Raw genomic sequence first — 11,935 nt, forward strand, 5'->3', positions numbered from 1 at the left:
ACACATTCTATATTAAGCTATTATCCTATTTTTTTTTTTTTTTTTAATTTTATAATAATGTGAAAGAAAATGAAAAGTAAACTACGTAAAAATGTGTATTCACATATAGAAGGAAGATTGTTTTGTTTTGTTTTCTTTTTTGAAATAATTTATTAGTAGAATTTACTTTTTCTATTAACTAGCATTTTTATTTATTTAATTTTTATTTTCCTTACCTTTCTCCATTGCAGCATTCTTAAAACACCCCCATTGTAGACTGTTAAAATGAAAGGTATTTCAGTATTTTCTTTGTCTTTTATTTTTTCCTTTTTTCTGTTGAGCATTTATACCTGTTATAAAAACCCACGTTTTAATGCTCTTAGTACAAATTCGAATAAAGATATATCTCAGTAATATCGAAAGAAATAAAATTCTTTTTTTACTTCTTTTTTTTTTTTCCTTTTTATTTCTTTTTTTCCTCTTCTTGGCTTATTTGCATCAAAACTGTTAAAACACGCTCATATAAAATTAATGCGCCATTTTAGAGACTTGGATGAATTGTATAAAATAAATGAAGAATTAGTTACGAATGAAAAAGAGGATGAAGATGAAGATGATGATGAGGAGGAGGAAGGGGAACTAGGGAGCTCAAACTTCTATGACGCAGCACACGAAAGCCTTGAAAAAGTAGATATTCATTGTTTTACTTGTATGTATGTATGTATGTATGTATGTATGTATGTATGTATGTATGTATGTATGTATGCATGTATACGTATTAATACATTTCAAAATAAAACATAAATATAATGCCATAATTACGTGTAAACGATAAAAATAGATATATAAATTTTTATTCATTTTTTTCTTTTCCTTTATAAAGGCAGAGGAACAGGCAACTGTTGATCTTGAAAATGCAGAAATAGAAAATCTTTTAGACGAAGGTTTTTTTCTTTATTTTCATAATTGTTTTATCATTTTTATAGTTTTTACCATTTCGTATTTTTTTATCCTTTTTTATATTTTTTTTTTACCTATATCTTATCTTTTTTTTTTTCTGTCTTTTACTACATTGTTTATAATATATTTCCCCGTCTTCATTATCTTAAGAAATATTTAGAATAGTTCAAGAAAGATTAAAAAAATTATGGTTGGTTAAATATATCAAAATATTTATTTCAAATGCTTCCATTATTTTCATTATTTGATAATTCTGATTAGTTATTTTTTTATCTTTTAATTTATTATTATTATTATTTTTATTATTATTATTACTATTTTATTTTATTTTTTTTTTTTTTCTTTCATTCTGCTCAAGTGATGTTTTTTCCCCTGTTTAACATTTAGCTATTTTATTTTATTATAACGTACTTAGGTATATTGGAAAATGCAGGAGGGAATATTCTAATATATGCCCTTTAGGTTCAAAAAAAGAGAAAAAAGGAAAATTATTTACTGAGAAGGGGAATTATTTCATCTTAAATAAAATATAAAATTATATGTATTTGTATATATTACTGCTGACAATTTTAAAACATTTGTGGATAAATGTAAATAATGGGTGACAGATAAAACGATGATTTTAATTTTTTTAATTTTTTTTAATATTTTTTTTTATTTTGAAATTCATAATTACGCAAACATAAAATTAATTTTAATTTTCGTTTTATTTCGTTTAAGGGTGGAAACTGTCAGCATATGATACAAGTCTTTGTATACCGCCTGAAACATACCAAGGACAGTTAGCAGTCAAAAAAAGAAAAAAAAAATAAAAACAGGAAAGAATAAAACAATAAAGAATATTTTTTTTTTTTTTTTTTCCCCTTTTAAAGATGTAGATCTATGGACTTTTCGAACAGCGCAGACACCGATAAGGAGCTTTTCGCGTGGAAGTGCGAAGTTGAATGGCCCTGTATTAGCTGTAAGCATATCAGAAATTGATAACAATGAAATAGTGAAATGCATAATTCAAGTATTAAAATTTTCGTAAATTTTCAATTAAAACATTGTAGTTTACTATGGACGTCAGACATTTTCATAAAACGCAACTGTTCGTTTTTCATCAACGATAGCAGTTGCTATAGTTATATAGTTATATTTTACTATTTTATTATTATATTACTTTAATATTTTATTATTGTATTACTTTATTATTTTATTACTTTATTATTTTATTACTTTATTATTGTATTACTTTATTATTTTATTACTTTATTATTTTATTACTTTATTATTTTATTACTTTATTATTTTATTACTTTATTATTTTATTACTTTATTATTTTATTACTTTATTATTTTATTACTTTATTATTTTATTACTTTATTATTTTATTACTTTATTATTTTATTACTTTATTATTTTATTACTTTATTATTTTATTACTTTATTATTTTATTACTTTATTATTTTATTACTTTATTATTTTATTACTTTATTATTTTAATATTTTTTTTTTTGAGAAGCACCTAAATTAAAAGTTATGGCAAAGTGTCCCTTTAGGTGGACACATGTTGGGAACAATTTATGCATAGCACCAGAAGTAAAAATTGGATTACTACATTTTTTTTTTTAATTATTTCAAATAAAAAAAAAAAATAATACATAGTGTAATACATGAATATCATGGCAGAAATGTCTTTATCAATTTTAAGCCAACTGTATGTGTGTATATATGTGTGTATATTTGTGTGCTTATATATATATATATGTAAACAAAATAATAAAAAATACATATACAAAAAAAAAATATATATTTTTTCGAAGGACTACGATGGAAAATGTTCACCGGCGATGGACTTTTCAAACTACGATTATGAGATGAGAATTAGAAGGGCCAGTGAATGTATAATGAAAAAAACTGAAAAAAGGCTAGAAATGGACGAAATGGAAAAAAATGACAAAAAGGACAAACAAAAGTTACTTTAATTCTATGATATTTTTCCTTTCGCTTTTTCTAAACAAGCAGGCAACATCATGTGGAATCCTTTACAAACACCTGAGGGTGCAACAACGCAATTAAAGAAATTAAGATCATCCACTGGAGGACCTATAGAAGAAGACGGGCACGTTGTGCATATTGTGTATTAAAAATAATTTTTTGTTATTTTGCAGTTCGCTGCTTTTTTGTTCTCTTTTTTTTTTTTTTTTTTTTTTTTTTCTTTTTTTTCTAAGCAATACAGATAATATTGTGCTTCTCTTATAACGTTCATATTTGTTTAAATTTTTTACAATTATTTGTTTTTCTCTTATTCTTAAAAATACAAAGTTTTATTAAAAAATAACAATTTATTTGGGTTAACATATTTTAATTAAAAAAAAATTATATAAAATAGTATAGGCAAATATGTGAAACTATAAATGGAGGTAAAAAAAAAAAACAACAAAAAATTGAGCCAGAAATATGGCTAAAAACACAACTGAAAATAAAGCTAAATGTTAGTAGCAAAAAAAAAAAAAAAAAAAAAAAAAAATGGAGCAAAAATGGATAGCAAAATGTAGAGATAAAAATGAATAGCAAAAGATGGTGATAAAAAAAAACAAAAAATGGTGATAAAAAAGAACAAAGAAGGGAGATAAACATGAACAAAAAATAGAGATAAATATATATAGCATGAAATGTAACTATATAATTAAAGGACATGTCATATTATATAAATCCGTCAGATCAATAAATGCTAGTATATATATATATATTATGTGCAAATGGAGAAATATAATTTATGCGTAATTTTTCAAAAACTACGTATTACTTCACGAACTGTCCATATTTAATTTTAATAAGTTGTTATTAATTTCATTTTTTATTTCTTCTGGATTTATGTCTAACGGGTCTTCTAAGTCGTTATCAAACCCTGGAATACATCCGTTTTTGCACTTACAGTTACCGCCTAAATAAGAGGGTATATCCTTAAATTGTAAGGGCGCAAAAAATAAAGAAAAATGAAGAGTTTCAAGAATTTACACAAGCGCGTGTTTCTGTCTGTAAATCTGCATATCCGCACACATAGACATATAAACATACACATCTGCAAATATACACCATTGCGTACGAATATACGCATTTGTGCATATACATAAGAACTTTTTTTTTTTTTTTTTTTAACCTTACATTTTTATCGACTAGCTCATTAAACCATTCACAGTCAGCTGGCTTCTTGTTCGAAATAACTTTAGGGATTTCTAATTTATTTAATGTTCTTCTGCTTATGCCGAATGTTTTCAGCGTCTCGATAGTAATTCTTATATATGAAGGAGCGTTTATTAAATACTAAAAAAAAAAAAAAAAAAAAAAGAGATGAAAATGAACACGTACAACAGGTAATTTTGGGTACAACACTTGGCGTATTCACGCCTTTAATCATGTACTAAAACAAACACACCCAAAATTATATACACATCAGTACAGTTGCACACCAGCACAATTATATTTTAGCCCATTAACCAAAGGCAAAACCCGGAGGGTATAACTACGTGGACGTACCGTCTTCCCAACTAGCTGAGGATGCAAGAACTCAGATAATTTTGACGTATTCGCAAACACCCTTAAAAATCTTCTATCAAATTTCTTAAGCATAAATCCTTTTAAATCAATAAAACGAAATGTTCGACAGAGAAGATTTTTTTTTTTGGTCTGTTCATTACATGCTGAAAACTCATGTTCATTTGAATACACAATATAATCTATTAGAATACTTTCAGGTACGTTATCTAATAATAATGTGAAATTACATAATTTTAATCTGCCTATTACTATGGGTTGTTTATCTATGGTTTTTTTATGTTCACATGCTGCTAATGCTTTTCTGATGAAAGAATAATATGGTTTAATTCTAATTGGAAAAATAATATTGTCATCTTTAAAACTTATTTTTTTATTTTTTAATAAAGGATATATATTCGTGTTTCTCCAGGAAATAGCCTTTTCAATTGAATGGGCTGCTTCTTCTAATTTATCACCATATGAAAGAACATATCTTATTAATATAGAATCTTCGATTTTATCTTTTATGTTTTTTGCATTCAATAAAATTTTTATTTTATTTATTTGATTCTCATGTTTCTTTAGCAATGTATCTAAATTAAATGCTGTCCGTTCCATATCATTACTCATATTATCTTTTCCTTTTAGTAAAAGATATTAACCTTTTCTTATTCCGTGCCACTGATAGCTTTTCGGTTAATATTGATTAACTCGATAAATACGTACTCATATGTATATATATATATATATATATGTACAAATGTAAGCCTATATATAGATAAGCGTACACATGTTTGCATGAATTTTTTTTTATTTTTATTTTACCAAAGACATATAGGTGTATCTGCACATGTTTTTAAAGTCTTCGTGCGTAATGATATATGTTAACAAATTACTACTAGAACAGAATTTTGCATTTTTTGCAGTATATATAAAATTCATTGTTAATACAGTTTTGTGTGCATTAGTGCAAAATTTAAAATAATTTTATGCACTTTTATTTTATTTAATTTTATATTTTTTATTATTATATATTTATTTCCCCCCTACATTAATTCATATAATTGTAAATTAGACAAAAAAAAAAAAAAAAAAAAAAAAAAGTTAAAAGTTCAAATATAGTAAAATGGTTAAAAATGTTTAATACATTAAAGAAAAATAAATGTAAAATGAAAAACAGATTACACATTACATATCAAAATACAAATATGTATAACACTTAAAATAATAATTAACAAATTCTGGTACAAAATGGAAAATTAGACACATAAAAATATGGTGATATAATAATTTAAATGCACACTTATATGTATACGTATGCACGTATGTATCTATGTATGTATATAATTTCTTCTTTTAATAAAATATCTTCTACGATTATAAAAACATTTCTTCTGGGTATAACTAAATATATGTATATTAAAAAATATGTACATTTAAAAATGTGAGCATTCAGTAAATATGTATAATGAAAATTATTTGCACCTCAAAATAAGTGGAAATTAATGTACGTATGTATGAATATGCGTATATATGTATATATAGTTATCCTTCTTTATATCCCCCTTAAAAATGTTCAACATAAATATGTTCGTGTATCGTACCATAACCATAAAAGAAAAAATAATTGTCAGAACAGCTAACAAACTTAACTATATAATACGTTACCTTTTAAATGTATGTTAAATCATTATATTATTCTATTTTTTTTTTTTTTTTTTTTCCTTTCTTATATCTTATATCTTATATCTTTTATATTTTTTTTTTTTTTTTTTTTTGTAAATGTATAATAGTACGATGTTAATTATTTTGAGAAATTACAATTCTGTTGTTTGGTAAAAGCAAAATAAAAAAAAAAAAAAATTTGTGAGAAATTAAAGGAAAATAATATTACGTACTCTCACTCTTTATGTTATACATAAGCAGGAATATGCAATATACACATTATGAAATATTTTAAATAAACGAATAAAGCAAACTTAAAGTAAATAAAAATGTTATCTATAAAGCTTTTATTAAAATTTATTCCCACTCTATTTTGATGTAATGCAGTTACAAATACGATTATGTAGCTATATAATTTTAAAAATGAGTTTATTAAATTTTTTCATTAGACTCATCATGCTTTTACATTAATTTGTTTAAGCAAATGTGCGTATATAAATTTATGCATATATATATATATATAATATATTCGTATGTACAGGTCATATCTTTTTTTTTTTTTCCTTTTATATTTTTATTCTTTAAAGAAAATGAAAAGAATTCAAAAAAAATAAAAAATAAATAACGTTTTATATAAATATATATATATATGTATGTGTAGATAAGTATATATATATGTATGTATATTATATATATACAAAATATATTTGTGCACGCACATTTTTAACGCTTTCACTACATTATTAATACCAGGCGAGCAGTTGTGCAAACAACAAAGAAAATTTTCTTTGAATTCTAAATAATGCAATAAAAAAAACATTAATGTTCTTTTTCTTTCAACTTGTATCAGCCTACATATGCTCATATATGTATATATTTGTATATATATATATATATACTTATATATGGATATATATGTACCAATATATTTAATGCATATCATCGCGTACCTTCAAAATTATATATTGTTAAACTTTTATAAAGCATACATAATAAAACGCGAAAAACATAAAATAATTTTATTTTCCTATTGGAAAAGGAAGTATAAAAATTTTCAAAATGCTGAATTTATATATGCTACATATATACGTAATACCCAATTAATCAATAGGTATTATGTATTTATTTGAATATGTACTACGTAATTAAATATGCACTACGTAATTAATTATGTACTACGTAATTAAATATGTACTATGTTATTATATATGTACTATGTTATTTATATGTACTGAGGAATTAAATATGTACTGAGGAATTAAATATGTACTGAGGAATTAAATATGTACTGAGGAATTAAATATGTACTGTGTAACTAAATATATACTGTGTAATTAAATATGTACTGTGTAATTAAATATGTACAACGTAATTGTACGAGAACTATGTAATTAAATATGTACTACTTAATTATGTATTCGATGAACACACATATATGATTATATAGTATGACCTTCGTCATTTTACGAAGGACAAAATTGAAAATTTTGCAAATTATCTTCGTCGAAATTTTAAAAACATTGAATGATTTTTTGTTTACTTTTTAATTTTAAAAGTAGTGTATATAGCTATAAAAAAAAAAAAAAAAAAAAAATTTTCTTCTATTTACTACTGACATTGTCATTGTTTCTGCTGTTGTCACTACTATACTTATTGCTATTCTTATTGTTATTGATATTGTTACTCTATTTTTTTTTTTTTTTTTAATCCTTTTTTCATCCCATTATCGTTATACTTTTTTATCTTTCTTTTTTTTGTTTTTGTTTCAACCTGAAGTGAGTATTTTATAACTTTAACTAATTAAAATTTTCATTAATCGAAATTTTCGCCCCTTCGGATATTTCAACAAAAAAAAAAAAAATAGTAAATGGATCCAAGTTCTTTTAAAAATTTTCCGGTATTTTATGTAAAAAATAAAGGTACAAATATATATATATATATATAAGCAAATTAAGAAAATACAAATGTAAACTAAAGTTCGAGGGCAATACTAAAAAATGTACAATATGTGTAGTAGTTTAAAAGAATGTACATGTAAAACAATATGTTGCATCCATATAGCAGGTGTACTCCCAATTACAATTCATGCGAACCTTTTGGTGCTATATATACATATATATTTACGTGTATGTATGCACATATTTACATGTCTGTGCGGACATATTTACATTTGTTTATGCACGTATTTACATGTCTGTATGGACATATTTACATTTGTTTATGCACGTATTTACATGTGTGTATGCACATATCTACATGTTTGTGTATGGACACATTTAAGTAGTAAACACTTGTATACTATCGAGATTATTCCGTTTCACACCTGTTCGCTTCACCCCTTTCAGAACCGGTAAACATAGACAGTGAATATTTTTCAGAGTGCATAAGAAGTTATGAAGAATATATTAATGGTTGTTTTGATTTTCTGCCATTCAATGAATTAGTTGTAGATAATGAAAAGAAGTTTTTAATTGAACGTTATTGTGATTTTTTTGTTTTCTACAACTGTGAGAGGGTAATATGTACAATAATAGAAGAACAATGTAAGAAGAAAACAATACATTTTTTTGAAACCCTGGATTTAAAAATAAATAATAAAGAATTTAAAAATGCAGAAGATTTTTTAAAATATTTTGTAAATATATGGAACAATTTCTTATCAGTTATAATACATTTAGAAGATTTGTTAAAATCGTTTAATTCTTATAATAAAATTACGTACGCTAATTTTGACTCTCCGTCATATATATTTAATGAGCTGTGGAAAGAGTATACTAATAATTTTCCAAATATAAAAAATGTGTTAATATCTAGTGCTTCAGATTATTTAAAATGTGATAAAATATACTGTGAAACCAAGTTTTATCAGTACATATGTTTGAATATGCATGATGAAGATACTTCATATGAGGAAGGTGTAGACGGGTGCCTTGACATGAAACATAGGGATCGAAGTAATATAAGTATCAGTAGGACAAGTAATAATGGTAAAGGTTATAAGAGCTTTGGCTGTAGTAGTGGTGACCTAACTAGCAGTAGTTACGACATTAGGGGTAGTAAAGAAAGTAACAATAGCAATAGATGTGATAGAGGTCATAGTGGGGGGAAGGAACGATTCGATTGGTCTAAGCTGGATAAAGATATGAACATAAATAATGATACATATAACAGTGAAATGGAAAAAGTAAAGGAGGAAAAAAGGGGGAATGTCAATAGTACTTGCTTTGTATCCCATAATACAGGAGATTGTCAAATAAAAGTGAAAAAAAATGAGGAGAATATACATAAAAGTGGTAGTATCAAGATGGTGGAAAAAATTAATGATAAGCTACTATCCATGAGCTTAAAAATTATTGATATGTTAGGGCTATATGTTGAATTAGAACAGGTTTATAAAAATGAGACGTATGCATATTATAAAGAAAAAATAGATAAACAGAATGAACAAAATATGGAAAATGGCTATATAATGGATACTAAGCAAATTTATGATTTTCCAAATAAAATTGAAAATTATTTATGTCATGAACAAATGAGATGTCGTAAATTCTTAAAAGAAGAAACGGAAATTTCAATTTTGAAAATGTTAAAAGAATTATTAATAGTAAAACATAAAGATATATTATTTAAAGAGGAAAATATTAAATATTGTATTATTAATGAAAAATATGACTCGTTAAGAATTTTATATTTATTTTCTCTTAATTTAAATAGTACTGAAGAATTTTGTAGATTATTTTTTAAAGCAACTGAAACGTTGGGTGTTGAGTTAATTAATGATTTAATAAGTAAAAGAAATAATATAAATGCGTTAAATGATTCGTTTATCCATTTGTTAAATTTCAAATTAAATATTGACAGGATTATTATCATGTCGTTTAGATACTCTTCTTTTTTCACAAAACGATGGAAAGAAGTTTTTGAACATTTTTTAAATAAAGGAATGCATGCAGAAAGTTATATACCTGTTATACTAAGTATATATTTAAATAATTTAATGATGATGCATAATGCTTGCTTGAAGAAGCTACGAAAATATTTCATCCTAAATAAGCAGCTGAAGAATGGTGAAAACATCAACAAATACTTGTTGTACGAAAAAAGCTGGAAAACATACTGTACGCAGCCACAGATAGCTAGTAAAGGTGAGGACATTGTTTCTACAGATAGCGAAACATTATTTGCGGTAAAGAAGTATTTAAAAAATAGAAAAAGAAAAAAGAAATTCCTGAACAGTAATAAGATATTTGGTTTGAATGTCTCAAAGAGGTATGATGACAATAACGAAGAAAATAATGGTGGAAAGGACGGCAATGAAGAGAATGGCAAAAAGGAAAACGGCTATGATGCCTATAATGGTAGCAGTAGTAGCAGCAGCGATAGTAACAATAAAAAGGAGCTTCACTTACACACAAAAAAAATTGAAAAGTTGTTTAAAAAATATCATGATATAGGTAAATGCATTATGAATATAATAACAATTGTCCTTAGCCTTTTTAAATATATAAGTGATAAAGAAAAATTTGAAAAGTATTATCGAATTTTTATGTGTAAGAGGTTAATAAATGACGATTCTTTTAACATCATTTTGGATATTAAAGTTTTTAAAACTCTTAAAAAAGAATGTGGTGCACAGTTTACTAAAAAGATAGAAACTATTCTGAAGGATATGAAATTTACATCTAGAATTTTGCAAAATTTTTATAATGAATTACCACGAAATAGTTCAAAATTGTTGAGAAGGAGAAAATATTTTGTTAATGTTATTTTTAATGAAATCTGGGATTATAGTAATATAGAAGACACTATTATTTACCCGCAAATGATTAAATTGTGTAATGATTATTTTTATCAATATTATAAAAATTACAATAAGGCAAAAAACATTCGCTTTTTACCATTATTTGGCTTATGTACGTTAAAAGTAAATTTAGCAAGAGTGAGCAAAAAATACACTAGCTGGACTAACCACTTTGCAAATGCTTCTAACAACTACGATGCAGTTTTCGCGGGGAATGGGTCGACAGAGGGACCAAACGGTAGCAGCGGAATTGGTGGCATAAGCAGTTGCAGTAATACTATTAAGAATTGTAATAGTAATGATTATGGTGGAAATGATGCAGATGATAATAATGGCAGTATTCCCAATTCCCAGGAAAAGAAAAAGAAAAAATTTTTTTTTACTGTTACCCTGCTGCAAGCCATTGTACTACTATTATTTAACGAAAAGAACGAATATAATATAAGTGAAATAAACACACAGACAGGTATTTCAAATGATAATATAATACGTTACTTAAAATCTTTATATAGTGTTGATAAAACAAAAATTTTAAATTATGATGAAATAAATCAAAATTTTAAATTAAATGTTGCATTTAAATCGGACAATAAATATGTAATAGTAAATTACTCGGATGTAACTTATAAAGATAATGAAGTCATTCCAGCCTTGACGCAGGAGGATATTGAACTCGAAGACAGAAGTTTACATATTGATGCTGGTATTGTCAAATTTTTAAAATCAGATGGAAAATCATCAGAAAAAGATATATGTTCATATATTAAACAGAAGATGAATATCACTTCAAGTGAACAAATTAAAAATAGAATTGCTTCATTACTTAGTAGGGAATTTATATTTTTTCAAGACAATTTTTACTATTATGAACTATAAAGAATTAACCACGCAGCGTTTTATTCACTGCATTTTACTACCATACTCACGTGGAATATTATTTATTTCTTTTCTTTTTTTTTATTATTTATTGATTCATCTATTTGAACACTTAAGCCAAAAAGTTTGT

General features: G+C 24.9%; 3 protein-coding genes across 3 annotated transcripts; 2 read left to right on the top strand and 1 right to left on the bottom strand.

The window, feature by feature from the left end:
• Positions 1 to 264: 264 nt before the first annotated feature.
• Positions 265 to 3,070, top strand: MKS88_003671 (CPW-WPC family protein; the record flags this gene model as incomplete). The annotated part of the gene is made up of 9 exons (XM_067216783.1): positions 265 to 389; positions 525 to 666; positions 863 to 923; positions 1,327 to 1,401; positions 1,660 to 1,720; positions 1,818 to 1,900; positions 2,446 to 2,522; positions 2,747 to 2,819; positions 2,949 to 3,070. 9 exons carry the CDS (start codon positions 265 to 267, stop codon positions 3,068 to 3,070), a joined length of 819 nt encoding a protein of 272 aa, XP_067072483.1.
• A 663-nt stretch (positions 3,071 to 3,733) lies between these two features.
• On the bottom strand, positions 3,734 to 5,093 carry MKS88_003672 (sec14-like cytosolic factor or phosphatidylinositol/phosphatidylcholine transfer protein; the record flags this gene model as incomplete). The annotated part of the gene is made up of 3 exons (XM_067216784.1): positions 3,734 to 3,889; positions 4,092 to 4,250; positions 4,464 to 5,093. The coding sequence occupies 3 exons, from the start codon at positions 5,091 to 5,093 to the stop codon at positions 3,734 to 3,736; spliced, it is 945 nt and encodes a 314-aa protein (XP_067072484.1).
• A 2,902-nt stretch (positions 5,094 to 7,995) lies between these two features.
• MKS88_003673 (cullin-like protein) lies at positions 7,996 to 11,805 on the top strand (the record flags this gene model as incomplete). The annotated part of the gene is made up of 2 exons (XM_067216785.1): positions 7,996 to 8,047; positions 8,474 to 11,805. The coding sequence occupies 2 exons, from the start codon at positions 7,996 to 7,998 to the stop codon at positions 11,803 to 11,805; spliced, it is 3,384 nt and encodes a 1,127-aa protein (XP_067072485.1).
• Between the last annotated feature and the right edge of the window lie 130 nt (positions 11,806 to 11,935).

Source organism: Plasmodium brasilianum, chromosome 11, assembly GCF_023973825.1.
Source record: "Plasmodium brasilianum strain Bolivian I chromosome 11, whole genome shotgun sequence".
NCBI classification, from domain to species: domain Eukaryota; phylum Apicomplexa; class Aconoidasida; order Haemosporida; family Plasmodiidae; genus Plasmodium; species Plasmodium brasilianum.